Source organism: Miniopterus schreibersii (assembly GCF_964146895.1).
Source record: "Miniopterus schreibersii genome assembly, chromosome: 17".
In the NCBI taxonomy this organism is placed as follows: domain Eukaryota; kingdom Metazoa; phylum Chordata; class Mammalia; order Chiroptera; family Miniopteridae; genus Miniopterus; species Miniopterus schreibersii.
The window spans coordinates 43,054,943-43,081,736 of record NC_138117.1 but is presented as its reverse complement, the minus strand read 5'-3'; the positions used below and the strand labels follow the sequence as shown (position 1 = coordinate 43,081,736).

The 26,794-nt window shown below is 54.0% G+C and overlaps 1 protein-coding gene across 1 annotated transcript in view; it reads left to right on the top strand.

The window, feature by feature from the left end:
* The window catches only part of TSNARE1 (t-SNARE domain containing 1), a 68,050-nt gene that overhangs the window by 6,987 nt on the left and 34,269 nt on the right, over nucleotides 1–26,794 (top strand). Inside the window, 10 exon segments of the mRNA XM_081116914.1 lie at nucleotides 9,082–9,207; nucleotides 12,987–13,124; nucleotides 13,927–14,052; nucleotides 14,055–14,119; nucleotides 14,123–14,172; nucleotides 14,174–14,280; nucleotides 14,283–14,304; nucleotides 14,306–14,342; nucleotides 14,346–14,385; nucleotides 21,648–21,749. Of these exon segments, the coding sequence (XP_080973040.1) occupies nucleotides 9,120–9,207; nucleotides 12,987–13,124; nucleotides 13,927–14,052; nucleotides 14,055–14,119; nucleotides 14,123–14,172; nucleotides 14,174–14,280; nucleotides 14,283–14,304; nucleotides 14,306–14,342; nucleotides 14,346–14,385; nucleotides 21,648–21,749 (775 nt within the window). The 5' untranslated portion in view covers nucleotides 9,082–9,119.

Genomic DNA, 26,794 nt, shown 5'->3' with positions numbered 1-26,794 from the left:
CCTTCTGAGTGCCGTTGTGTTTGAGGAAGGGATTCTGTAGCTAGGAACAGCCCTAAAATTGGCTCAGCTCTCACTTTACACGTGGGGACCCAGAGGCCAGAGCGGCTTGCTTCTGGTGGGTGCTGCCTTGCCCTGCCTCGTTTGGTCTGATAGTACAACAGGGCAGAGCGCCCGCCACCTCTTGGGCCTCTGCCCACCTGCAGGAGGGGTTTGGAGGCCAGTGGAAGGGAGCGCCCAATGGGCAGCATGCGGGTTGCTGTCTTACGGGGCAGGCGTGAAGTCAGGCAGCCAGATGGGAGCACCGCTGTGATCGGAGGGCTGAGGTCCTAATGGTGTAGGCCCACCACGTACAGGTTAACCAGCTGCACCCTACCACATGCAGATCAGCCAGATGCAAATGTATACTTTTGTTTTAACTTTTTCTTTCACAAGTCAGGTTATAACACATTTCTGCACCTTGGTGTTTATTTCTCCCTACTAAAACCAAAACACCCTGGAGATCTTTCCACATCAGCATAGAGAGCTGCTCTTTTTCTTTTGATAGTTACAGGATATTTCAAGTGTGGATATTGCAGAATCAGTTTTGTCCTTTGTTGGTGGAAATTTAGGTTATTTTGCATGTTTGCCAATTATGGGATGAATAACCTTGTTGGTATGTCATTTGGTGCATTTAAGTAGGGTAAGTGCTCCCTAGGGCAAGGCTGGGTCAGAAGAGACACGCTTTCCTGATTATGACGCACATGCCAACTGCCCTTGAGGGGACACACCAGTCACGCACCGTGGGAGGTGTGAGCGCCAGCCCCAGCCATCCCCACATGGGGTGTGGTCAAGCTTCAGACCGGGACACACTTGCCTCTCCTTTGCCATGAATGAGTTTGGTGTTGTTAATATATCGGAGAGCTGTTTTGCATTTCCTTCTCTTTGTGCTTTCTGCTCCTCTGTTCATTTTTAAAACCTGCATTCCTGATCTTTCTCCTGTGGATTATGCAAATCAGCTCTTTAGTGCCAGATGAATTCAGATCATGGGCCCCTCGCTTTGTTCCTGTCCTGTTCTGCCATGTAGCAGATTTACGGAGTCCAGTTTGTCGGTGCATATATTGTGGTTTCTGGATTTTGAGTCATAGCAAGAGCTTCTTTTCTTCGAGTTTAAAAAGAAATCTAGTATTTTCGTGAAGTTTTTGCTGTTTCACTTTTAAAGTTTTGATCCATTTGTCTTTTATCCTGGCATGTGCATGTGAGGTACGGGTCTACTTTAATATTTTCCAGATGTCCAGAGGTCCTGTGTGCTCTCCCCCAGTGTTTTTGGGGTCTCATTTAGTCATGCCTTAAATTCCCATTTGTATTTAGATTTTTAAAACATGCATTTTATTGTGATGAAAACACTTAGCGTGAGATCTCTCTCTTATCACGTTGTAAGTGTACAATGCAGCACCATGGACCGTAGGTGCCCCATTGAACAGCAGGTCTTTAGAATTTATTCATCACGTGTGTGGGGTTCTCCTGAGTGTCCTCTACCGAGCTCCCCACGCGAGCTCCCCGTCAGCTTGTCAGCACTACAAAAATGCTGGTTGCCTTTCATTGGGCAGGAGACGGACACCTTTGTGAAACAGGGTCCCCTGTCCAGAGCAGGGATGTCATTCTATTGATCACTCCACCTCTGTCTTCCTGGGGGTTTTTAAAGTGTCTTAGAAGTTTCCGCCATTTCCTGTTAAACTTATTCCAAAGTCTGTCATCTTCTTTAGCCTCCTTTAATCTTTAGGGACAGTTCAGCAGTCTTTCTCTGCTTCCCGATGCTGACGTCTGTAGTAGACTGTCCTGTGCGGGTGTTTCTGATGTTTCTCACGGGCACACGTTTTGCGGGAGCATCACAGCTGCGCATCGTGTTCTCCGTCCGCTGCTTCGGGAGGCGTGATGTTGGCTTGTCCATCGCTGATGCTGCTGACTCAGGTCTATCGGTTAAGGTAATGTCTGCCAAGTTTCTCCTCTGCAAAGTTACTATTTTTCCATTTTTAATGAATAAGTATCTTGGGGAAGATACTTTGAGGCTGTGAATATCCTGCTACTCACAGATTCACCCACTACCGCCAACGCCATTGGACGTTCTTGCCTGAATCGGTTACTGTTGTGATGATTGCTGACTCCATCCTTCCTCCCACAGTGATCAGTTTCTGCTCTGAGGAAGGAATTTCCCCCCTTTCCCTTATTTATTCATGTATAACACTGTGGACTCATGGATTTTTATTTTGTTCGATGGGTTGTAATTCTTTGTTACTGTTACGTGTTATCATGTTCAAATTGTCCCAGATTTGGCCAGTGGAAGCCTCTTCCAGCTGGTCCCTGTGTGCGTCTGAGATACATTCCTTCCCTTGAGCACTTCCTTACTCTTTTACATAAAAAGATGTTTTAGGTTTACCTTTTACATTCTCTGACCCCCACCCTGGAATCAGCTGTTACTCCAAGCAATTGTAATTCTTTTGAGTGAAGAATGCTGGTTTGTAACCCAAATCTGTGTGCTGGGGGTGCCCACTGCTGTGGCGTGTCGTAGTGTCTCAGTGGACAAAGCTAGCAGGTAGTGAATGTCACCCACGTGCACAGCTGTGTGAGCGAGTGTGCTTGTATGTGGTCAGGTCTGACCGCGTGTAGTTCTGTCTGCCCCTGTCGGTAGGTGATGAAACAGAACTCACACTGATGCCTCCAGGCTCTAATGAGGGGTGCCACCTGGGGAAGGAGGAGGGGAAGGGGTAGGGCGATACAGGAGTGAGGAACATGTGCTCCTGGTCCAGTGGGGAGGACCAGAGTGAGGCAGACCTGAGGCTGTAGTGCCTGGTGCAGAGTGTTGGGGAAGGAGGCCGGGAGGAAGGGACTGCAGCCAAGGGCGGGTCAGCTGCTGCCCTAGGTCTGGTCTGTCTCTCTAACTTTGGTTCAGTCAGTTTCCATTTCTGAATTTCCTTTTAAAAACTGGGGTTTGAACTGGATAAGGGAATACCTGGCACTGGTGTGTCTGCCCACATGCCCGCCCCCCCAGACCCATGGCAGATGTTTGTCATCTACCCTGTGACCCCAAATAGATCCCAGACATCTTTTCCACATGATACTCCTGTCTTGGTGCTAAGTATGACCAGACGCGGGACCCAGTCTGTCAGGCGGCCTGGTCTTGAGCAATGTGGTCACCTTCATCCAGGGTGTCCAAGGCACCCACCCCAAGGTCACATTCATGTGGCTGAAGCATTCTGGTGGACACGTGGATAGCTGCCAGTGGAGGGAACTCTGGGTCCCGATGGCATCATTCCAGCTTGAGGGCTTCTGAATAACTGACTCATGGTGTCCATGGCCTCGGGGGCAGGTGCCTAGCAGGGGGAATCACCTGGAATAGCTCCGGTGGCGGGAGCACCACTGCCGCCTTTCCTGTCCTCCGCCCTCCTAGGGAACTACCATCTCTAAGCAACATAGCCCAGGGCCTCCTGCCTCCTTGGGGCCTCCTGCCTCCCTGGAGCCTCCGAGGTGGGGTTGGTGGCTGGGCCCAGGGTGGAGCAGAGCTCTGGGCAGGGGCAGTGTCACTGCAGGTCATTTCCCAGCAGGCCTCCAGGTGAGCTGAGGCCGCCACAGCAGGAGGCTCAGGCAGTGTGTGAGGCCCTGGCTCCTTCCTTCTGCAACACCTAGCAGGATCCTCTTCTTCCCCCAGCCTGCCTCCTTCAGGAAGCCTCCTGGGTTGCCTCCCTCCTCCCTCTTTTCCTGTACCATTCCTCACACAGGGAAGGCATTAGGAATGCAGGATGTGAGGCCTGTCACTGGCCTCAGTCTTTGGCACATTCCTGGGCATGGCCCAGTTTAGGTGTTTGGGCATGACCCCCTTAAAGTCCTCTTGCTTGTTTTGGTCCAGGGAACAGGGAGGGAATAAGAAAGGACAGGGATTCCAGAGAGACAGACTAAATATCATCCCTGGAGTCAGGCCTGATGTACATGAGATCTCAGCCCATGGCCCAGCCGCTGCGTATTCCTGGCCTGGCAGTGTGACCTGGAGAGGGCTCACCGTGCATCTGGTGAGGGGACTGGGGCTGTGATGGTGAGCATGCTGTAGCCCACAGCACCTGCCTGGGCCCTGGGATGGTGGACGGGCTGCCCAGCAGCACAATTTTACCCGAGAGCCAGTTACCCAGCATTGTGGTTGTGCAGGGGTTGGGGCGGGACTGAGGAGGGGCACCTGGGGTTGACAGCATGGAGAGGACAGAGGACACGGAAGGCTGAAGGACAGAGACCCAGAGGAGGCCCCAGTGCTGGCCAGAATGTGGGGAGAGTGTGAGGTCCTGAGGGCTGTCAGCAGTGACAGGTGTGTGTGGGAAGGGGGGTGTGGGTAAGGATGAGGGTAGTGTGGGACTCAGAGGTTCCCATGACGGTGCATTGGCCTCCCTCATAGGACTGGGGTGTAGGTGGCCTGCTATGGGTGCCTCTGTACGTGTTGGACTGAGGTCCCTCCTGGAGGACACCAGACGCAGATGAATCCGTCTCACCTGGAGCAAGGCTGGGCACTTTCACTGCAGCCCAGGGTTTAGCAGCTCCCCCTCACCAGGCCCCCACATTTCCTTTGGATGGGTTGTCTCTGGGGCCCCCTGTGGGGCCATCTAGGCATGTAGCAGGGTCTAGGGGCCATTTGGAGGGAGGGTAGGAGGGTCCTGAGGGTGGCTGGAGCCCAGGAGCCCTTTGGGACTTATAGGTATTAATGTGGGAGCAGGGCTGTTGCAGAGGGGCCTGGAAGTGAGGTGACATATGGTTTGAGGGGCCAGCACCTGTTTCTAGTAAGCACCTGTTCAGGATCCCAATGCCCTCCCCTGGGGCTGCCCTCCCTGGTACCTGTTACGGGGAGGAGACTAGGGTTGGGCTCTAGACTGGTGGGGACACAGGCCAGCTTGGGCAGGCTGGGACTGGACCGTGTACTCTGTCATCAGAGAAGTCTGCAGAGCCAAGCAGGGGACACCTGCCCTTGTCACATTGATCTCTGAGGTTTGGAGCACCTTGCAGTGGAGCCTGGTCTGCCTGGGGGCGAGAACCTGGGCAGGGTGCAGCCTCCTGAGCTGTCCTCTAGCTCTAACCTGTAGAGGGGCTGCAAGGTCACACACTGAGTGGCAGGTGGAGGGCTGGCAGGGTGGGCCTCTGTCCTGGACATGCTTGGGGAGGTGCCTCGTGTTGGGGGTGAGGGTCTGTGGGCGGCTGGCCTTGGTGGGCACCCCACCAGCTCCTGCAGCCACAGGCATGGGGGCTCATTTTCTCCTCTAACTTGGCAGTTTCATTTTGCCCTAGAAAACATTTCCCCAAGGGCAGGCTTTGGTGAGCAGTGGTTCACATACTCCTTAGTCTGTCCCTGTCCCAGGGGTGGGGCTGGGCCACCATAGGCCACGAGCTGGGGGTCTGTCGTGGGGCTGAGGCCATTGTCAGGCCAACACTGACTTGAGTTGTCCAGCCTCACGTGTCTGCCTGTGGCCTGGTTAGGATGTGAGTGAACACAGTGGCCCCAGCCTGGCTACAGTGGCCCAGGCCTCCCAGAAGGAGCAAACTCAGCCATGTCACCATCCTAGTCCCTGAAGGACAGGACGGCTATACTCCCAGAACCCTGTCCTAGCCTTGCCCTGGCCCTGGAGCCAGGTCAGCAGGGCGCAGCCTGGAGCCGTATCCGGGTACTCCCTTCTTGTGGCCTGGGGGCTTTGTTCTGGGGCTGGCTGTGTTGCTGGGGCATTCCCTGGCACCCTCGCTTCCTCTGCTGCCCTGTGAACAGGATCTGGGCAGCACAAGGACAGATGGCTCTCTTCAGGCTGCTGGGGGTGGTGCCCAGGGAAGAGCCAGGCGCCAGCCCAGGGCACAAGGCTGGAGCAGGCTGGCAGCCCCGGTGGGCGGTCACGGAAGCCGCTCAGTAGGAGGTTTCCTAGGAAGCGGACATTGTTCCTGTGACCTCTGTCTGGCAGCTTTGGGGCAGTCTGGGGCCATTCCTGGGCACCACAGCCGATCAGCGTCTGCCCAGCCCTGTGGCCTGGTCCTACTGTGGCTTCCGCCTGCCAGGCTGCCAGCTGCCCTCTCCTTTGTCCAGCTGCCCCCTCCTCCTTCCCCTCTGGCCCCGCTATAGCCTGCAGCCTGCCCTTGCCAGTGGGGACAGCTCAGTTGTGAAGTCAGGGCATGACCTGGCTGCAGGTGGAGAGCGGGAGCAGCAGGAGAGAGCAGAGGGCACAGCCTGGGCACAGGACACGGGGAACATGGAGTCTGGTTTGGCAGCTGAGTGCCCCATGGCCCCTGGCTTCTGGATTCTAGTGTGCTGAGCAGGTGGACACTGAGCCTCAGGCAGGAGACACGTGTTGGCGTTTCCTCTTCCCAATAGTGCCCTCTGGCTGGGGCAACTCTGGGGCTTCCATGTGCTGAACAGACACGGGCTATCCACATGTTCCAGGCAGCGAAGTGAGATTGCAAGTCCGAGGGGGCAGCGGGCTGGGATCCCCCTTCGCTCCCACCCTCTAGGACTGAGTGTGCTCATTACCCTTCACTTGCCACTTTTGCCCCTCGGTCCCTTCTGGCTACTCCGCCTGTGGCCAGGCGAATTGTGGGTACTTGGGCTGGGAAGGCCCCTAGTTTTGCCTACCCAGCCTCTGTCACTTCCTCCAGTTGGCCCTGGTCTCTCCTTTGCCCTTGCTGTTCCTCCTATCTTTCCAGAGTGCCCCTGCCCCTCTTGTGTCAGACCCAGCTGGGCCACCTACTTCCTGCCCCTGCTCAGATCCTGCAGCCTCCTCTGGGAGCTGCCTAAGCCCCTCCCCCCCCAGTCTGGGGCTCCTGCTGCACCCCCAGGTCTCTGTAAGCTCCTGTCAGAGCCCTCGTCCCTGTATATTGCAGCTGACTCTGAGAAGTATTCAGGTCTCCAAGGCCAGGCCCAGGCCCACCTCGCCCACATTGGACACAGTGCCTGGTCCACAGCGGGTATGCAGGTGTGTCTATGGAACTGGACCCAGTCCTCTTGGGTCCCTGTGCCTGCCTGAGGTCCACCTGAACCTGGACAAAGTTGGTGGTTCTCCAGGGCCACCCTCTGGAGATTGGAGGATGGTGCTGGGTCTTGTCCGCTTGGGGAGACACCCATAGCTGCCACCCTGCTTTCAGACTGATTATTTATTTATTTATTTATTTTAAAAATATCTTTATTGATTTTAGAGAGAGGAAGGGAAAGGGAGAGAGAGATAGAAACATCAATGATGAGAGAGTCATTGATTTGCTGCCTCCTGCACGCCCCCTGCTGGGGATCGAGCCCACAGCCCAGGCATGTGCCCTGACCTGGAATCGAAATGCAATCTCCTGGATCCTAGGTCGATGCCCTTTCTGTAGAATCCATCAGGATCCCCAGCTTGTGCTCTGAGGATCCCCGTGGGTCCCTGAGGTCCTCCCTCTGCCAGCTCCCCCATGGGGCCAGATTTCTTCACATGCTCCACCCAGAACAGTGTTGCATGGGAGGGGTTTGAGAGCACAGCCTGTTTGCTCAGCCTGCCTATGGACTTACAGAGGGTAAGAACTCGCTGTTTGCACTGTGTGGTTTGTTTGGGAAAATGGAGTTATTTTTCATGAAGAGATGTTATATATGTTAACAGATAATGAGCTTACTGTTATTTTTCTTTTCTTTATTTCCTAAAATTTGTCTTTATTGATTTCAGGGAGAGAAAGGGAGAGGGAGAGAGAGAGATAGAAACATCAATGATGAGAGTCATTGATTGGCTGCTTCCTACATGCCACTGACGGGATCGAGCCCACAACCTGGGCATGTGCCCTGACCGGGAATCGAACCTCCATCTCCCGGATCCTAGGTCGATGCTGAACCTCTGAGCCATGCCCGGCCAGGCACTGTTGTTATTTTTAAATGAATTAAGTATTTTTTAAAAACTTCATTTTCATTTCTAGTGTGATGAATAGCGATGGATGTAATCCCCATAAACCACAGCTCTTTGGGATCCTTGATAATTCCTAGCTGGGGACTGAGATAGCTGGGGCCCACCATGCAGATGGCCTCCTGCCCTGTTCTGGATGGCCAGCAGCACGGGCTATGCAGGAATAGGTCAGGGCCAGGGTCCTGGTGGCCCAGCTGGACCCAGAGCTTGGGTCTGCTCCTGGTGTTCACTGTGGCCGCAAGCCTGCCTTCTGCCGAGGATTCCGTGAGGGCAAGTTGAGCAGGGGCTATAAAGTGCTGAGAGCCCAGCCTGGCCTGCACGGGGCTCCGCTGAAGTTGTTAGCAGGTGGCAGAGCAGACCAGTGCCAGAAAGGCCTCACGTGCACTAGGTCGTGGGCCTGGGTGTCCCCTGCGGTGTGTGCATAGGCACATCAAGAAAACTGGTGACACTGGAAGGTCACAGGTGATAATTTTCAGGCTGGAGAGGTCCCCCCCCCCCCACTTCCCTGGAGCTGCAGTTCATGGGGGTGCAGGCCGGGCAGGCACATGCCTGGCAGCAAGCTCAGGATCCTGCCTGTCGCCCTGTTCTGAGCACCATGTCAGCTCCCTTCCACAGCCGCTTGGAGGGGCCAGCCTTCCGTCCCTCGTTTACAGAGGAGGGAGCTGAGCCCAGAGGGCCAGTGGCTGGTCCAGGCTGTGCAGGCAGCAAGTAGCTGAGGTGGGTTCAGCCCCAGGCAGCTTGCCCCCTGCCCTCCTGCCATCCTGTGTGGCTCAGGCTCTCAGAGCTGCAGACAGAGGTTCGGCAGGTGGCATGAGCCTGGTGCAGCGCTCAGCTCTAGCGGTGCCATGGGGACCAGTGTATAGGGAGGGACCCAGCAGTCTCAGGCGCCAGGCAGGGCGGGCTTGCTCAGGGGAGAGCAGGGGAGCTGGGGCTCCAGTGGGGTCCGCTGTGGTCTTTGAGAGGGGACCTGCGGGAGCATTGTTCTCAGTGTCTCCACACCAGACATTGGACAGGAGTTTCACCTGAAAGGGGCTCACTGAGCTGAGATGTGGGCATGGACTGGCTGGGGTGAAGAAGCAGAGGGGTCGGCTCCGGGCCCGGTGTGCACTCGGTGTGCACCCAGAATCTGAGCACTAACCATTCTCCCTCCCTAACCTGGTGTCTATGTTTCCTCCAGCTCCATGAGAAGGCGGCAGCCCTCCCCTCTGTAAGAAGATGTCATATGGATCCATCACTGGCAGCAGCGGGCTGGAGAGCTGTGGCCCTTTTGGGGGACCCTCGAGACAAGACCATCAGCCCCTAGGTAATGACAGCGCTGGCAGCGTGGGTTAGGAGGAGGGGGGGCAGCAGTGGGCAGGGCTCCGCCATGTCACGTGTATTGGTGGCCGTAGCTGGGTCCTGTCCCTTTGAGCAGTGCTGCCTGTGACCAGGGTGACACTGGCCCTGGTGGGGGTGGGCTGTAGGTGTTGGGCGGAGTCAGCCTTTTCTGCCTGGTTTTGCTCCGTGTGTCTGACCCTCCACAGCACCTGCTGAGGTTGCGGCTCTTGGAACCTTGTTTAATGGAACTGCATGGTTTGCTTTTTTCTGTAGCTGGTTTTGCTCCTGAGTCACAGAGGGCATGGCTTTGAGGAGGAGCAGATCACGGGGACAGAAACGCCCCCTCTGTTTCTCTGCTCTGTGTGTTTGGCTGTGTGAGTGAAACATGGTTTCTGTACCTGGTCCCGGTGCAAGGGTCGGTCACGGTGGCCTGTTTGGGCCCTGCTGCAGGGCAGTGCTGGGGCCTGTGGGTGTGGACTGGTCTCTTCTGGTTAAAACTTGCATTTCTCTTGAAACTAATGGGATGGATCATTTTTTTCTGTTTAGTAGGCATTCGGACCTCTCCTACAGTTAACTCTTTGATTCTCTCTTGAGTTTGTCTTGTTAGTGATTTGCATGCTGTCCTGTGTGTCCTGGCAGTCAGAGCCATGTCAGCTTTGCCGCAAACATCTCCCCCTGTTGGGTTTGCTCTGCAGGAGGGTGCCTGCCGGGGACAGGAGCCTCAGTGTAACACCTGCAGTGGCCAGTCACTGCTGCCATGGTTTGTGTTTCTCTGTCTAGTTTTAAATTCTTTGGCAAGATGATAATGATTTTACCTGTACTTTCCTCTAAAGCTGACACAGTTTTCCTATTTCAATCTTCCAGTCAGCTGGTGTCCCTGAGAGAGGGACCCCTTTGCAGATGACCAGAACTCCATTCTCACACTTCCAATCCAGCAGCAGTCAGGGTCCCATTGCACCACAGAGCACCATGCCCACAGGTCCCAGTGAGATCCATACCCAGTCCATTGCTACACCCTGTAAGTCCCTGTGGATTCTCCTTCATCTCCCCCCCTCCAAAGTTTATTTCTGGAAGAAACCAGGTTTTTCCTTGGAGTGTAATGGATTTTGTCCGAAGACTTTATGTCCTGGCATTTTGCTATAAACTTTTTTTATAATGCAATAATTTATAGAATCTTGAGTTTTATTGTCGACATGATGGTATCATTTGTGGATAAGGACAGTTTTTTCTTCTTTTCCACTGCTTTCACCATTATTTCTTGTTCCTTCTTCCTGTGCTAGCTGGGACCTCTATACCATGTCGAGTGGGAGTGGTGATTATATTCTGTATCAGTTTTTGGAAGAACTGGACCTAGTTTTCTCTGTGGTAAGATTTTCAATTGCCAGTTAATTTTTCTAGTTGTGAAAAACAGTCAGGTTCTCTGTTTCCTCTTGGGTCAGCTTTGTTACATTGCGTTTTTCTGGTCACTTGTCCGCTCACCTCAGTGATCAAGTTTACTGATATCAGATTGTACAGAGTAGCTGACTATAAGGCGGGGCAGCCGTTTGCTGGCTGTGCCCCGACCACCTGGATGGGCTGTACTCGCAGTCAGGGCTGCACTGGGGGCCTTGGGGGGCTGCCGTTCTTACATCGTCACAGCCTGTTTATTTCCTGATACCATTTATTTTACCTCCCTCTTTTTTTCTTTTGTAATCATTGTGTACAGAGACATGGCCATTTATAAGCTTCTCCAAAGAACTGACTTTGGGCCTCCTCGAGTCCCTCCTGTTCTGTGCTAGTTTTAAAGTTTGGTTCCTGTTCATATTCTTATTTCCCTCCTTTCTTTGCATTGAGCTGCTTTATTTTCCTAACTCCTGAGTTGGATGTTTATTTACCTCATTCATATTTACTTTTTATTTTATTCTAATAACAGTATTTAAGGTTATTTAAAAAATTACTGCTCTAGGTGAATGTCAAACATTTGAAAATATGTGTAGTATTCTTATTAATGATGAGCTGCAAGTATTTTCTTATTTCCATTATGAGTTTTTGACCCAGGGTTTGTTTAGAATTGTGTTGGTCATTTTCAAACATGCTGTTTTCCTGGTTGTCTTTTCAAAATGGTTTCTGACTTTACCAAGTTTCTCTCAGAAAAGCATCTGCGTTGTCCCAATTTTTGGACAGTTGTTCAGATGGGGCTGCTTCTGGGATGTTGGGTGTGGTCCTGGTCCCTGATACTCCTCTCTGCGGGTGACCCAGGAAGGCTGCCGGGAGGCGGGGCTGGGAGGGACGTTCTGGGTGCAGAAGCAGCTGCCATCACCTGTGCCTGCTGTGCCCCAAGCAGGGCTGGGCGCACGGGACCCGAGGTAATGATGCAGAGCTGCGGGGAGCTCTTCACAGTAAATCTGGGCACAGATGCGACAAAAAGACAACTGGCAGATTATTGACACATAAAGAACTCATAAATGGGAGGAAACACTCCAGATCTCCTGGAAATGGGCCAGCGCTGTGAGGAGATAGGAAATGGGGATGTCTCAGGGCCTGAGAAGTCCAGCCTCCCTGGGACCCAGGGAGGGGGAGTGACATCAGTGCCGCGTGGGGCCGGGTTGTGTGGGCTGCTTCTGGCCCTGCCGTGGACTGTGAGGAAACCCCATCGGAAACGTTGCCGAGGTGCTGGCTGTAGCGTGATTTACAAGAGAAAATTCAGAAATGCTGCCAGTAGGAGTGAGCCTCACTTATGATGGGAGGCGAGGCAGTGGTCAGGGTTGGTTGTAGAAGAATGCGGGGCGACTTCTGTACTATCCAGCATAGTGACAGACATGGGAGCAGACGTGGGGAATGACAGTGGAGCCACGTCCATAGTCTTCCCATTGGGCAGTGTCCCTGCCCCCAGTGTCAACCCTGCTCACCTTGGATGCTGTGGCTGCAAATGGTCTTTATTGTTTTCTTGGTGATTGTCTGCATTGAAGGGTTTTCCTGCAATTGTGTGTATTATTCTAATAATCAGAAACAAACAGTAATTGTCTCTGGGCAACTTCCCCCCAAAACTCAAGGGTCATGTGATTCCAGAGCACAGATCAGATGGCCCCTCCACAGATGTCTGGCGGCTATGTGGAGTAACCAGGGGGAGGCGAACAGGGCCTGGATTTCTGGTGACCAGATGCTGCTTTGGTGAAGTCACAGGGCAGCAATGTGGGCTGCCAGTCAGGCCTGTGGCCTCCCTGCACCTGCAGGAGAGGCTCTGAGGTGACCTGAGCAGATGCTGTCAGAGAGAGAGACAGAAACATCGATGTGAGAGAGAAACATCTATTGTATTCGTTCTAACCAGACATTGAACTCACAACATAGGTATGTGCTTTGATGAGGAATTGAACCCGCAACCTTTTTAGTGTATGGGACGGTGCTGCAACCAACTGAGCCACCTGGCCGGGGCGGGGCCTCCTTTTTACACACTGATGTCTGGGCATCAGTCACTAGGCTTGGGTTTTGGACCAGGAGTGTATGCCTGCAGGGAGCCTTGCCTGGCGTCGGGGAAGGAGGCCCTTCCTGGAGGCTCCCACAGAGCCCTTCAGAAAGAGGGAGAGCAGTGGGCCCTGCCCTCTTGGGAGATGGGCCCTTTCCTGAGGCTTAGGGTTGGACACTCAGACCTGCAGAGCCGATTCTTCGCACAGCTGTTTGGAGACCTGAGGTGCCTGCTGCTCTGCGTGGGCCTTGCTCTGCCAGTGGTGCCCTGAGCCACCATGTGGGCAGGCTGGGCATAACTGTGATGTCCCTTGCTGTCTGTAGAGTACACTAAATGTTGGATGGAGTATGGAATCTGCCATTTCCCCTGCTCGTCGCCAGAGAGCAACCCGCAGGACCCCTGTGTGGGCAAGGACAAGACTTGTGATCTAGGACCATCAGGCCCAAGGGCCAGGAAGCAAGGTACTTCCACTGGGATGCTGGGTCTGGGGTCCCAGGGAAGGCCATTGGAGATACTGAGCAGTGAGGAGTGAAGATCAGTGGGTGGGAAGCCAGGGGCTCAGGCCAGGGGAGCCTGGGTAGAAGCTGTGGCGTGGCCCAGCCCATCTCCACAGCCCCACTAGTCTCAAGGACTGTGAATGTTGGAATGGGGCAGGACCCGTGCCAGGAGGGATGTCACCTGCTGTGACATCCAGGCCCAGGCCCAGGCCCAGCCCCTGGACCTGCTCATCTGGCCCCTTCACACCCCACAGCCTGGGTGAGGGAGGTTGGGTCCTGGGATGTACTTTAGGACAAGGGGGAGTGGGCATCTGAGACCAGGCTGTCGCCACCTGCCCGCCCTCCTGCTCTGAGGCCAGGACTCACGCCGAGGACAGAAGGCACATGTCAGCAGCACCCTCAGGGTTCTTGGCCAGGGCATCTGGAGTGTCATTGGTGAGGGCCACCCCCAGGCAAGCGATGTCTTAGAAGCAGCCTCAGCCCTGGCCCCAGGGACAGCTGCCTGGCCTGTCTTGCTCCTTTGTCCCTTACAGTGGCTCTGGGATACAGGCAGGGCCAGTGTAGCCCCCTTTGGAGATGGAAGTGAAGTGTTCTGCTGAATGGCACCCAGCCAGGCAGTGGTGGTCTAGGACTTGGACTCAGACCTCTCGACACCCAGCAGGGAGGGGTGGTGGCCTATGTTCGAGAGTGGGCAGCAGTGTCCTGGAGCTGCCACCCCACTCTCATGGCCCGGGCCTTAAACATCTGCCTTTTAGTGCCTTTCCAGGGCCAGGGGCTGTCCCTGAAGGCGGAGGGATGCCGGAGCCCACCTTGTTACCCACTGCCAGCCTGAGGAAGGATTCGGTAGCCAGGGGCCATGGCCAGATGGTGGGGCCCAGCACCTCCTGGGCCAAGAGAGGAAGCCCAGCTTTTGCCCGCAGGAGACAGAGGTGCTGGTGTCCAAGGTCAGCAAGCACCACTAGCTGCTGCTCAGCTCAGGGCTGCTGAAGGCTGAGCCGACCCGCAGGTACCGCGTGGAGCCACGTTCTGCAGGCTGTGAATGCGCTGGGCTACTGCCAGTGCGACCTCATGGATCTCAAGCACAAGTGGACCCGCTTGCCATTGTGCAAACTGGCTGACCTGTAGGACAGCCCCAGGCCCTGGCCTCATGCCTTGGAGCAGATGGTGGCCAAGACCTTTTGCTAGGCCCTGCCCTCCGGGGGCTTTGTCTTGGAGCCACCCAGAGGTGAGTCCCTGCCCCAGGTCACCTGTAAATGGAGGGCAGAGACCCGGCTCCAGGTCTAGGCTGCTGCAGGCTCCTCCTCCTGCAGAGGACTCCCCCTGCTCCCCTCCCACGGCCATCTGAATTTTTCCTGTGGGTTCATTCTCTGTCCCCAACCCTGTATCCGTTCCTCCGTCCATCTGTCCATCCATCCATCCATCCGTCCATCTGTCCATCCATCCATCTGTCCATCCACCCACGCACCCAACCGCTTCACTGAGTTTGTCTTCCTCCTCAGTTCTGCCTCAGGTCCATCCCTCACCCGCTGCAGAGCGAGAGCTGGCTGGACAGACGGGGCACAGCTTCTCTCAGAGCACCTTGTCCTACCTTAGGACCGTGGCTGCAGTGAAGAAATAGTTTCTTTTGCTGCCAGTGTGACACGTAGTTTTCAAAATGGGACTAACCCTCTGTCATCCCATCATCCTGACATTTCTCTGCCCTGTCCCCCCTCCTTCCCCACTCTGTGCTGTCCTATCCCCTGTTCTCCCTGCCCTGTGCTCTCCTGTCCTTTCTGTTAAATAAAGTACTCGTGCTGACTTTCTGAGCTTCTCTCACGACCTGGGTGTCAGACCTGTGGTTTGGAATGCCTGGCCTGTTGCTAGTGTGATGCACTTGGTCCCAGTAGCACTAGGGGCTGCAGCAGCCGTGGCGCTGAAGGATGAGGGTTTTGCAGTCCCCACATTGTGTCCACTGCTCAGGCATCAGTCCTCTGCATGTGGAAGCTGCCCAGATAGGTCACAGCACCTGGGACTGGCCAAGAGCCTTGGCTGCAACAGATGGAATTTGCTCCCTTCCAGAAACGGCCCAGATCTGTTCTCGCCCAGCCAGTGTGCAGCAAGAACTGAGATGTGCTGGGCACCACAAAACCTACGGTGCCTGGGAGGTGGTGAGCGTCTGAGCAGGCCCCCCCACCGGCCGAGGGTGTCTGTGTTTGCAGGCTGCAGCCTCCTGTGCGGCCCCAGGAGAGACGGGCACAGTGGCAGCCCCAGGCCATGCAGGCTGCCCTCCTGCAGGAGTGTGCTGGCTGTCTAGACCCAGGAGTCTTTGCTGGGAGAGCCTCTCCTCTTGGCAGTTGGGGTGGAGTTGGGGGGAGGTGAGGGGAATACGAGGGGTGTGTGTGGGTCACTTTCTTTTGAGCCCTCTGGTCTCAGGTGGGTGCTGGAGTTAGGTCCCAGGGGCATTTCTAATTCCTCCCATAGCCTTTGACCTTGAAACAGGGCCAGAACTTTAAAACAAAGCTAGCAGCGAGCACCGGCTCTGTCCCCTTTTGATGCCAGGCGAGTGGGGTACACTGCGCCCGGGCAAGGGCAGTGATCAGCATGCCTCCTCGGGCCCTGCCCTCTGCCTTTTCCTTCCGGCCATTGTCACCTGTGGGAACTTATGTCCCTGGGCCCTCATGCAGCATGGCGGGGGGGGCGTCTGTGGCCTGTCCACGGGGCTGCTCCTCACTGGCCCAGGCAGAGCCCAGGCCCCGACCTCGTGGTTATCCAGACGCCTGCTCTCCACGTGGCCTGAGGAGGCTACCTCTTCCCGTGACCGCAGTGCACTCAGGCTCCTCAGATCACTGAGCTCGGGGGAAGGTCACAGGGTGCTGTAGGCTCTGTGCCGACCAGGGAGTGCTCTGTGGGTTCTGCCAGGTCCCCTCCTGCAGGTGACCCAGCCTGTCATTGCTGCAGGTGCCTTTGGGACCTGGTGAAGTGCAGGGCAGCTCACAGAGCAGGCGGACATGGAGCCTGTGACCTGATATAACCGCCACCAGCATCGGCTGCAGTGCAGTGTGGGAGCAACGGTGCCAGGTGGAGGCTGGTTGTCTGTCCTGTGCTTGTAGAAGTCCCATCATCTGTGTGCACAGTGGACGCAAAGGGCAGGCTGGGCCCCTGAGAAAAGCCCTGACAAGCTCTGCTGATTTTTGTTCTACCTATAGTGCGAGCGGAGTCGTTGAGGGGAGGAGACGAATCTCTGAAGTGGATTTTCCTCCTTTTGTGGTGTGTTGGGGGCACTGGAGAATGAGGGTTCTCCTCTGTGCCCTCCTTTGGGGGTGCTGCTTTGTCAGTAGACTCAGTGAGGGGTGCCTGGCCGCACTGTCCCCCACCGAGTTGAGTGAAGAGCACCCGGTCCCTTCCTGGCACTTGTGTCCTCCACTCCCTTAGCCCAGCTGCTAACTTGCTTTTGGCTGCTGTGGGTGAGGTGTCTCCTGCAGTGTCCCGAGTGGCGGTCCGCAGTCTGCTCTCGAGATCAGACTGGTCCTCAGCCCTTGGTGAGGACCGCCCATATCTGGTCCATGTGTCAGTAGTTCGTCCTTTCCTGCTCAGGGGAGGATGCTCACAGTCTGTGTCCCGTCCACCGTGACGACGGTTCCCTTGTCACCTGTGTAAAACCTCTGTATAGAAACATATGTTGGTTGTTAGGGGCTTTGATAAATACCTGAGTCAAATTGCTAGTCATTTGCTGAGAGTAAGTGTAATGTTTTAGGAAAATGCCAAACCCTTTCCAAAGTGGTGGTGCCTGGTCAGCCCTGACCCCACACTGGCTCCGTGGGCTCTGCTCCTACCTGCGCTCAGATGGGTGTCACTATGACCATGGCCGCCCAGAGGGTGCTGAGCTGGTGGACCTCATCACGGATGTCCGTCTTGGGTGTGGTGTCTGTTCACATCTACCGTCTGATCTGTATCCACTGTGCTCACTGAGTGAGCTCTGGCTCGATTCCTGACACGGGGCTGGCCAGACACCTGTCTGGTAACTCTTTTCACTCAGGCTCTGCTTGTGTTTGATCTGCTTAACTGTATCTTTTTGGAAGGTCAGAAGTTGTACATGTTGCTGTTGTTTTCTTTGGTGGTTTTGGTCCTCGCAGCCTGGTTCCAGTCATGGTTTCAGCCTTTATGTTTCAGTCTGTGGTCTGCGTCAGGTTAGTTTTGAGTTAGGCTACTTTTGGGGTCGCACCAGCGGGTAGCGTTGTTCAGCAGTGCGCTGAAGACTGCCCCTTCCCACTGAGTTACCCTCGCGCTCGGCCGTTCCCCAGGCCCTTTGTTCAGAGGGAGCGTGTGCAGAGCAGAATTCAGGATGCAGCCCTCAGCCTGGCGCTTTCACTGTGGGAAGGTTTTACACTGCAGCTTTGCTTATGTTAGGCCGCGCTGCGTGCTTCTGTTTCTTCTCAAGGGTTTTTCAGGGAACTGACCCATTTCATCGAAGTTGTTCATGATACTCCTGTCGCATTGTCTGAGTAGTGAGAGCTCCTCTCCTGTCCCAAGATGGCTCGTCTGTCTTCTGTTCTGTCCTTGATTAGTCTGACTGTAAGCCTATCAATTTTATTGATTGTTCAGAAAACCAGATTTGATTTCATTACTTTCGTGCTTACCTAACCTTGATGTAATTGATTTCTGCTCATCTGTTATTCCCTCCCTCTTACGTCCGGGTTAATCTGTTCTTGTTAGATCATTGACTTGAGATCTTTTTAATATAAGTGTTTATTGCTATATGTTTTCTGCATGCACTGCTTCACTTAAACAAATTCACATGCATTGTGCTTTTGCTGTTAAAAATATTTTCTAGCTTTAGTTGTGATTTCTTCTTTTGCTATTTAGAAGTATGAATTTGCAAATAATTCTATTTCTGGATAGCTTTCTGTTACTGATCTGTAGTTGGAGTCTGTGGTGGTCAGAGACTGTCTCTTGTGTGGTTTCAGCTCTTGTTTTGTCTAGAGAGGGGCTTTACGCCTGGCATACCACGTAACCCCGGCGTGTTCCATGTGCAGTTGACAAGTGTGCGTTTATGGTTGTTGGGTGGGGTGCCCTGTGAATGTCGTCCAGGTTGAGGTGGTGGATAGTGTTGTTAGAGTCCTCACATCCTCACTGATTTTCTGTCAGCTTGTTCTGTTAACCTCCCAGGGAGATGTTGACAGCTCGCTGTGATTGTGGAGTTGCCTGTTTCTCCTTCTGGCTCTGTTTCTGTGTCGTGTGTTCAAGCTGTGATATGAGGGGCGTGCTTGTTTAGGAGTGGTTTGTCTTCTTGACCCATTGACCCCTTTATCATTGTAAAATGTCCCTTCTCTCCACCGTTATGTGCATTCTTCTGAGTTCTCTCTTTGATGTTAGTGTGGCCACCCCAGCTTTCTCGTGGTTACTGTTGTCATGATACAGTTCCCAATCCTTTTACTTACATGTGCTGTCTGATTTTATGAGGTAGGTGTCCTGTATTCAGTGTTAATGGAGTTTGCTCTCAATCGCACCTGACCCCTCCCTTCTGATTGGAAAGGGTGCACCGTGCCTTCCACCAGGACTTTGGGTGATGGGAACGGCCAGTGTGATCGCCACTGGCCACGTGTGGACAGGTTCGGATGACTCGGGTTTAGATCATTTACCTTTAGTGTAAATACCAGTGCTTTTAGGTTTAAATCTCCCACCTTGACATTTGCTATTTATATTTCCTTTTGTTCTCGTTTTCTCTCTTTCTTCCTCTTTTGGAGTTATTGGATGCTGTTTAATGTTCCTTTGCCTCTGCTGTTGGCTTATGAACTGTACCTGTTTGTGTTGCTATTTACTGCTTGCTTTACAGTTTACAATATACATATTTAGCTTTTCAAGCCTAGCTGCAAATGCATTGTTATTTTGTTGTGATGTGCAAATCCCGCAGCCCCTGGTTCCTGTGTCCCTCCTGCCCTCGGGGTTGTTCTCATGCACTTACCGCAGGTGTGTCAGTAGCAGCGCATGTTGCTGTCACCATCATCTCTTAGGTAAGTTAGGAGCGAGACACAGTGTCCTTTTCATTGGCCTCCGCACTCACCGTCCGGGCTCCTCGGTTCCTCTGTAGATCTGAGTTTCCTTTTACTGTTTCTTCGACCCAATGGACTTTTTTGAAGCAAGCCCTTGGGTGCACATCTGGTTGGAACAGATTCTCTTAGCTCTTTTGTCTAAAATAAATCTGTATTTTGCCTCTATTTTTGAAATATTTCTCCACTGGGTATAGAATTCTGTCTGAAAGTTTCTCTTTCTCTTGCTACTTTATGAAGATGTCACTGCGTAGTCTTTGCTTCCATCGACTCTGACGGAGGGACGGAGCCCTTCTCATACCTTGTTCTTCTGCGTGGTGACGTGTGTTTTATTCTGGGCCCCTTTAAAGCTGCTTTTTTATCACAGGTTTTCTGCAACATTGACTATAATGTGCCTTGGGCTTTTTATTTTTAATATGTATTCTGCTTGGGACTTAGAACTCAGTTTATAATTGTGTAAAATTTGGGTACTTGTGGCCCTTATTTCTTGTTCTTTTCGCTCTGCTTGTGTGATGGTTGCTGCCGCACTGAGAGTCCCACGGCTCTGTCACCTTTGTGGTCTTTTCCTGTTTCCTTTTGTTTAGCTTCTGTCACTCGTCCTCAAGTCCACTGCTCCTTCCTTCTCAGTGTCCAATCTGCTGCTGACCCCAAGCAGGAAGTTTCAGGTCCCATGTTCCACTTTATCTTCAGAGGCACTGTTGGGTCTTTTGTGTCCTCACTTGGCAGGTGTGTCCTCTGCATCCTTGGGCACTTTCCTGACTGTGGTACATGCTCCTCTGTACATACTCTGTCATCTCTTTGTGTTTCTGGGTCAGGTTTTCTGTTGATGGATTTGTCTCATGGTTAGGGGTCCCATTTCCCTGCTTTTCCGTGTGTCCAGTGAGTTTTAATTGTGAATGTTATATCATTTGTGCTGGATTTTTTTCCTTTGAAGAGAAATGTACTTTGTTCCGGAGCACTTAAGTTACTTGTGGGTCACTTTGATCTTTTCGAGGCTTGTTTTAAAATCTTTTAGGGTACTAGAGTAGCCTACCCCTAACACAAATTTAGCTTGTTAGACGTGGCCCTTTGTGATCACTGCTCAATGCCCTGGGCACTCAGGTGGCTTGCCTTGGAGCCTTGGCATCTGCCCACTGGCCAGGGACCAGACTGGATGTCTCAGAGGCTCCGTCTCTGCAGGTCCCCAGGGAGCTATCCCTGCAAGCTCCAGAGCCCTGCATGGCCACTGAGGGCACGGTGTCACTTGGGGTGGGGGTTTGACTAATGTGTGTATTTGGTGACCCACACCCTGTCCTGGTGTAGAGACGATTACCCTGGAGCCCCTGCAGCCCCTGGGGCACCTTCGGTTCCTGCTGTCTGTTCTGGAGTGTCATATAAATCAGACCCTATTGCCTGATTGTGTGCCCTGGTGTCTGGCTGCTTTCCTTGGCATGAGGCTCCTGAGTTCTGCCTGTGTTACATGTCACTCCTCTGGCAGCTCCATCACAGGAAGGGCCCTGTGCCTGTGTGTCTGTCCGTGAGCCACGGTGCCTTCCCAGGCTTTGAGGACGAGGCCACGGTGTATGTTTCACATAGCTTCTTGTGGACATGTTTGCCTCTCAGCATAATACTCACTGTAGCACTGCTGGGCCACGGGCGGGTAGATATCTGGTCTCTTTGGGGGCAGCAGGTCTCTCTGTAGTGACCCTGCTGTTTTATACTCGCCCAGCCATGTGTGAGTGTTCTGTCCTTGCCAGGACTTGGTGGTGTCCACAAGACGTTCGGAATGGTGGTTGAATTGAGACAAAAGTCACGCAATGTGAAATTCACCATTTTACCCATCCTAGTTAAATTCAGTGGTTTTTAGTGCATTCACAGTGTTGTGCAATCATCACCATTATCTGATTCCAGAACATTTTGTCACCCCAAAAAGAAACCCCGCATACATTAGCGGTCACCCTCATGCCCCCCCCTCCCCCTCGTGACCACAGGTCCGCTTTCTGGACTGTTGGCTGCCTCTGTGGGTCTGGACACTTCGTGTGCGTGGCCTGTGTGTTGCGCTTCCCTTGCTGGCGGTGTGCGTGAGGCTCAGCTGCGCTGTAGCAATGCTGGTGACTTTCCATGTCTGAGTGACATTCCGTGGTTGGGACAGACCTCACCTTGTCGTGACTGATGGATGTGGTATTTCTGCTTTGTGGTGGGTGAACATGTGTGTGCAGGTGGGGACCTGGGTTCTTGTTTCTCGTGAGTGTGCCTGGCAGTGGGCTTGCCTAGACGGGTGGTACTGGCCGCTTGGCCTTTCTGTTTGCTTTTCTCTCTCCTGCAGCTGAGTGCCGCATGGGCAGGCGGGCGCTGGCTCCATCTTGGATGCTCTGTCCCACCTGAGGGCGCCTGCCAGGATGGTAGTGACTGCAGACTCCTGCCTCTGGAAACGCCCCTGTGCTCTGTGGTGCTGGGCTCCGCAGACACCATTGATGTGTGCCCTTCCCTCCCTGTCTTCTTGTGGCCACCCAAGTGGACCTGAGGGACCTGCAGGAGCTGTTCCAGGAGACGGTAGCCAGTGTCTTCCGCATTAACTCCAATGGTGAGTCTGCATTCCAGCCCTGCCCTGGCCTGGCTGTCCTGGGCCACCCAGCGTGCCATTCAGGGTCGAAGTGACACAGAGTGGTTGCTGTGCCCTTGGCCTTCCCCCCGACTAGACTGCCCTGCAGTCTAGGCTCAGGTGTCTCAGGACAGGAGGGCAGGTGGGTGACTATTTCCCTGGCTGCCCTGCCCCCCTCACCCCAGCCTCTATTCCTGACCCCAGTGCTTCTCTGTGACTGGGCTCCTGCAGCAGGTATTTCCCTCAGCTCTGCCTCCTGGGCCCCTCGATATCCTGGCCCTCTGTGATTGGGACAAGTCCCCAGGGGGAAGGAGCGAGTCAGAAGCTTCCCTCAGCCTGGCTGGCTGGTTGATTCACTGATCACCAAGGCTGGGGGTTGGGGCGAGAGTCACAGTCCACAAGGCTAGCTCCTGCAGACCTGGGACATGTGGGTGAGGGTGGGTGTTTGCCTCTGTTCCCTGAGATCAGTCAGTAAGAGCGCTGACCAGGAGAGGAAGAAAAGTGGGAGAGGAGAGATGCCCCCTCCACAGACTAAGGGTGGGGCCCCCTGGAAGAGCACTCAGGAGCCCATGCACCCCACATGGGCCTTGGCCTGTCCTGAGACAGCTGGGGAGGGACCTGCCCAGGGCCTCTGCTGGAGGCATGACTGAACAGACATGGGACTGTGCTGTGCCAGCAGTGAAGCCCCCAGCACTGTTCCAGAGCACTGCCCAGCTCTGGTGTCCTGGCAGGTGCACAGTCACACAGATGGTCTCCCAGGCCTGGGCCACCTGTCCTTGGGCTCCCTGCCTGCCTTTGTTGGGGGTGGGGCATGCACCTTGGGACATCTCCTTGAGGAGGGACTTCTGCTTCTTATACCTGTCCCCCTTCTCTCACTTTTATTTATTTATATATCTTTTTTGATTTCAGAGAGAGGAAAGGAGAGGGAGAGAGAGGTAGAAACATCAATGATGAGAGTCATTGATTGGCTGCCTAGCCCGCAATCTGGGCACGTGCCCTGACTGGGAATCGAACCCCGATCTCCTGGATCCTAGGTCGATGCTCAACCACTGAGCCACGCTTGGCTGGGCTGTCCCCCTTCTCTCTGCAGTGATCTCTTTGTAGCAGAGCCTCTGGTCCCTGGGGAGGCCAAGTGACACACAGGAGCTGCGGGACAGCCTGTGAGTGTGCACCTGTGTGCAGTGCATGTGGGTATGCACAGCTGTGCCCTTTGCCCACTGCCATACCAGCCTGTCCACATACCATCCTGGCAGCCACTTAACCACATGCACATATCACATACCTGAGGGCCACACAGCTGGGCTTGTGCTTGGAGCCTGAGGCTGGGCTCACAGATGGGTACACAGGTGTACTGTGTCCCCATGTGGAAGCCCAGATGTACCTGCTGTGCTGTATTGACACATCTGCACACAGGTGTGCACTCATGTGGCAAGCCATGTGTCTACTTGCACAGTTTTTGCCCCACCAACTGTCCTCAACATGTCTGCCACATTCCTGAGCTCAACAGTAGGGTCTGCACACTTGTGAGCACACCTGCAAATGCAGGATGCGAGCCAGGTATACTGTTTGCATAGTAGGTTGCAGGTGGTGGACACAGAGGCTGAGCAGAGTGGGGCTTTATGGTTTGACTCCGCTCCTGCGGTTTCCCACTGGGCATTCCTTTCAAGGTCCCCAGAGGCCTGTCCTGGGTCAGGCCAGTGAGGCCAGCTGCTCAGAGGTTCAGCTGCTGACAGAAAGACTCCTTGGGGGCTGGGTCCCTGGGAGGAGAAAGGAGATCCCTGCAGGAAGCCAACCTTGTGGGCTTGCATGGGGCAAGGGACAGCTCTGTGTTCAGGCCACCCTGGGCCTGGTATGGGATTGGTGGGTGCTCTGAGGGGGAGCCTGAGGCTGTGTCCAAGCCCTATTCCCTTGGCCACTTCCTTGCCATGGACCCTGGGCTGCTCATGCCAATTCTCTGAGCCTGGGGCAAGGGCTGGCGGGCTGGCAGACTAGACGTTCTCCGAAGGGCATGGGCTGCAGTCAAGACTGTGTGTTCCTTCCTGCCATCGACATCTGTTGGAGAGGTCTAGACCCTCTCCTAGGTAGCCTGCCATCCTAGGCCTCACCAGCCCAGAGGAGGCTCCAGGCACCGCTGGGTTCCCAGGGAGGCCTGTGGTGCTTGGGCAGGGCTGAGCCTGGTGCTTGGTGTGGAGTCCCACTGAGCACTATGCTTGGACCCGAGGACCTTCCCTGTATCACCCCACTGTAACCAGCCTTGCCTTCCTCTTCCCTGCCTTACCCACTCTGGTGACCTGTGGGTGTCCCTGCTTGGAGGAGACCATGCAGGTCGTGGCAAGGGGCTCTGTTGAACCCACCCCTAGCCCTCTCCCCCCACCTTTGCTGTAAGCAAACTAGCAGTTGTCCCAGTTGTTCTGTGGGTAACAGGCATTTGATGGCCAGTCCCATGGGCAGGAACCCTTGGGGGCCAGTGCCTGCTGCTGCTGGGCCTGCACCTTTCCCTTGTTAGATATCAGTAAGTGCCGAACCATCGTGGCCTTCCCGACCCACCTGTGGCCTTGTAGGCACCTGGCTGGCCTACCCAGCAGGAGCCTCGTGGTTTGGGAACTGTGCCAGGTGCTGGCTATACCTCTGAGGTCTGGGCCAGTCATACATGGGTTTAACGTTTCCTGCCCTGATGATTTCCGATGCTTTGGAGTTAGTGATACTGGAAGCATTGTGCCCACAGCTTCCTTTTGGGGACTCAGCTCTGCCCTCAGCTCCCTGCATCCTGCCAGTGACCTGTCACTCCCATTTTACAGATGAAGACACTGAGGCTCCAAGGGTGGTTGGATGTGTGGCTGAGGCTACACCTCTCTGAATTGACAGACGAAACCCATCTACTCAGCCACCTACCCACCTATTCATTTGTTTATCCATCCACCCACCCACACCATCCATCCACCCATCCATCCATCCATCCATCCATCCATCCATCCATCCATCCACCCACCTATCCATCCATCCATCCATCCATCCATCCATCCATCCATCCATCCATCCATCCACCCATCCACCCATCCACCCATCCACCCATCCACCCATCCATCCATCCATCCATCCATCCATCCATCCATCCATCCATCCATCCATCCATCCATCCATCCATCTTCCCATCCATCTGTCCATCTATTTGTCCATCTATGCAGTCATCCATTCATCTGCCCATCCACCCTTCCATTCTTCCATCCATCTCTCACCCACCCACCCACGCTCTGTCCATTCCCTGAGACCAGCTAAGACAAGCCCTGCCAAGTCTGGGCTTCTAGAGCTTGAGGTAACAGAGGGCCTTTGCATATTTGATGTGCAATTTTGTTTTTAATTATTTTTATTTCCTTTTTTAAAAGTATGTATTGTGTTCTGATTATGAAAGTAACATACTCATTAGAAGAAATCTAAACATGCAGGATGTCTGAGGAGTGCTGTTAACATTTTGGTATTTTCTGCCAGCTCCTCCTCAAATCCATGCGCTCTTTATAGAATTGGATTTCAGCAAATAACATTCTGGACCCTCCTTTTACCCTGAGTAAAAGGCCCTCATCACACACTGCAAACATGGCCTCAAGGTGTGGGGACGCTGGTGACCTGCCTAGTCACTGTGCTAAGGTTGGGCTAGTCCTCCGCTTCTCAATGTTGTGAGCAGAGTTCTCTGGAACGGTATTTTGGTGAATCTTAGTATTGCTGCCTATTTCCAGTTTAGAGCCCTGGAGGGATGTGTCCCGTGGGCCAAGCAGGTGACACTTTCAGGGCCCTTGCCCACCCAGGTTTCCTGGGCTGCCTTGCCTGGCTGATGGAAGGATGACTTCACAACATGGGTTTGGAGAGACCTGTCTCCTGGACCTTCTCTGACACAGGCCTTGGCATCCCCGGGGCCACCCCCTCTCCCCGCCCCACCCCCATCAGCCTCACCCTTCAGGTCCAGAAACTCTCACTTTAGCCCCTTCCTGTCTCCCCTCCCTGCAGGGCAGCTCCTAACCAGCTTGTTGTGGCCTCTGGAGTGTCCATGACCCAGTCTGTGGTGGAGTTTGTGCACAGCTGGACTGTTAGCATTTTTAAATGACTTGAGATGAATGTGTGGTTAGTTGCCAATTCTGTGTTTTCTGCACACTAATAGTTGCCAGCTTTTTTATTTTGCCAAGTAAGGACATGAAAAAAAAAAGCATACCGCCATTTGTTATTGCCATCATTTCATGAAAGAAGACAGGCCGTGCCCACAGAAGGCAGGCTTAGAGCTCAGGAGAGGACAGCTCTTCACGTTGAATAAATTCAGTTTCGTAAGAACCTCACAGGGTTGAACCTGCTGTTCTCTTCTTCATGAGATAGGTGTGGGCTCTGTCATTTCTGTCAGCCACCCCAAGGGGACCCACCTGGCCCACAGCACAAGCTCCTAGTTTGGCCCAGGTTGTGTTGGTGATCTCTCCTCGCTTGTCTGGGTTCTGGGGGTGCTTTCCAGGGTGCTGCTGGGCCAATCACAGTAGGAGCTGAATGAATGGATGAAGTTCCAGGAGCCCCAATAGGAAGTGGCCTGTGGACAGGGCCCCATGTCCTCAGCTTGTAACTGTGCTGCCTGCAGCCCTGCTTGCTCGGAGGTCTGAAGGGAACCAGCACCCAGCACGAAGCAATGATGCCCAGCCTTGGTGGACCCTGGTTCCTGCATGTTTCTGCACTGGTGGGGACCACTCCTGCCTCCTCTTCTGGTGGGGATCTCTGTTGCTGTTTCCATGGAAATAGCATCAGAGCTGAGAGTGGCACTTCCTGGTACTCCAAAGGGCAAATGCCTGAGTAGGGGTGGGCTTATTGCACTTTTGAGCTCTACCTTCCCCCCCACAGGTGTGTTCTCAGCTTGGCCCTTGGCCCACCCCAGCTCCTCAAGAGGCCTTTCTTTCTCCCACCCTCCATCCTTGCCTTTCCCTATCTCACCCTTGCTGCCTGTCAGCAGCTTAATGCTGCCTGATTGGGATGAGCCCTTTCAGGAGGTCTGTGTGGTTTTG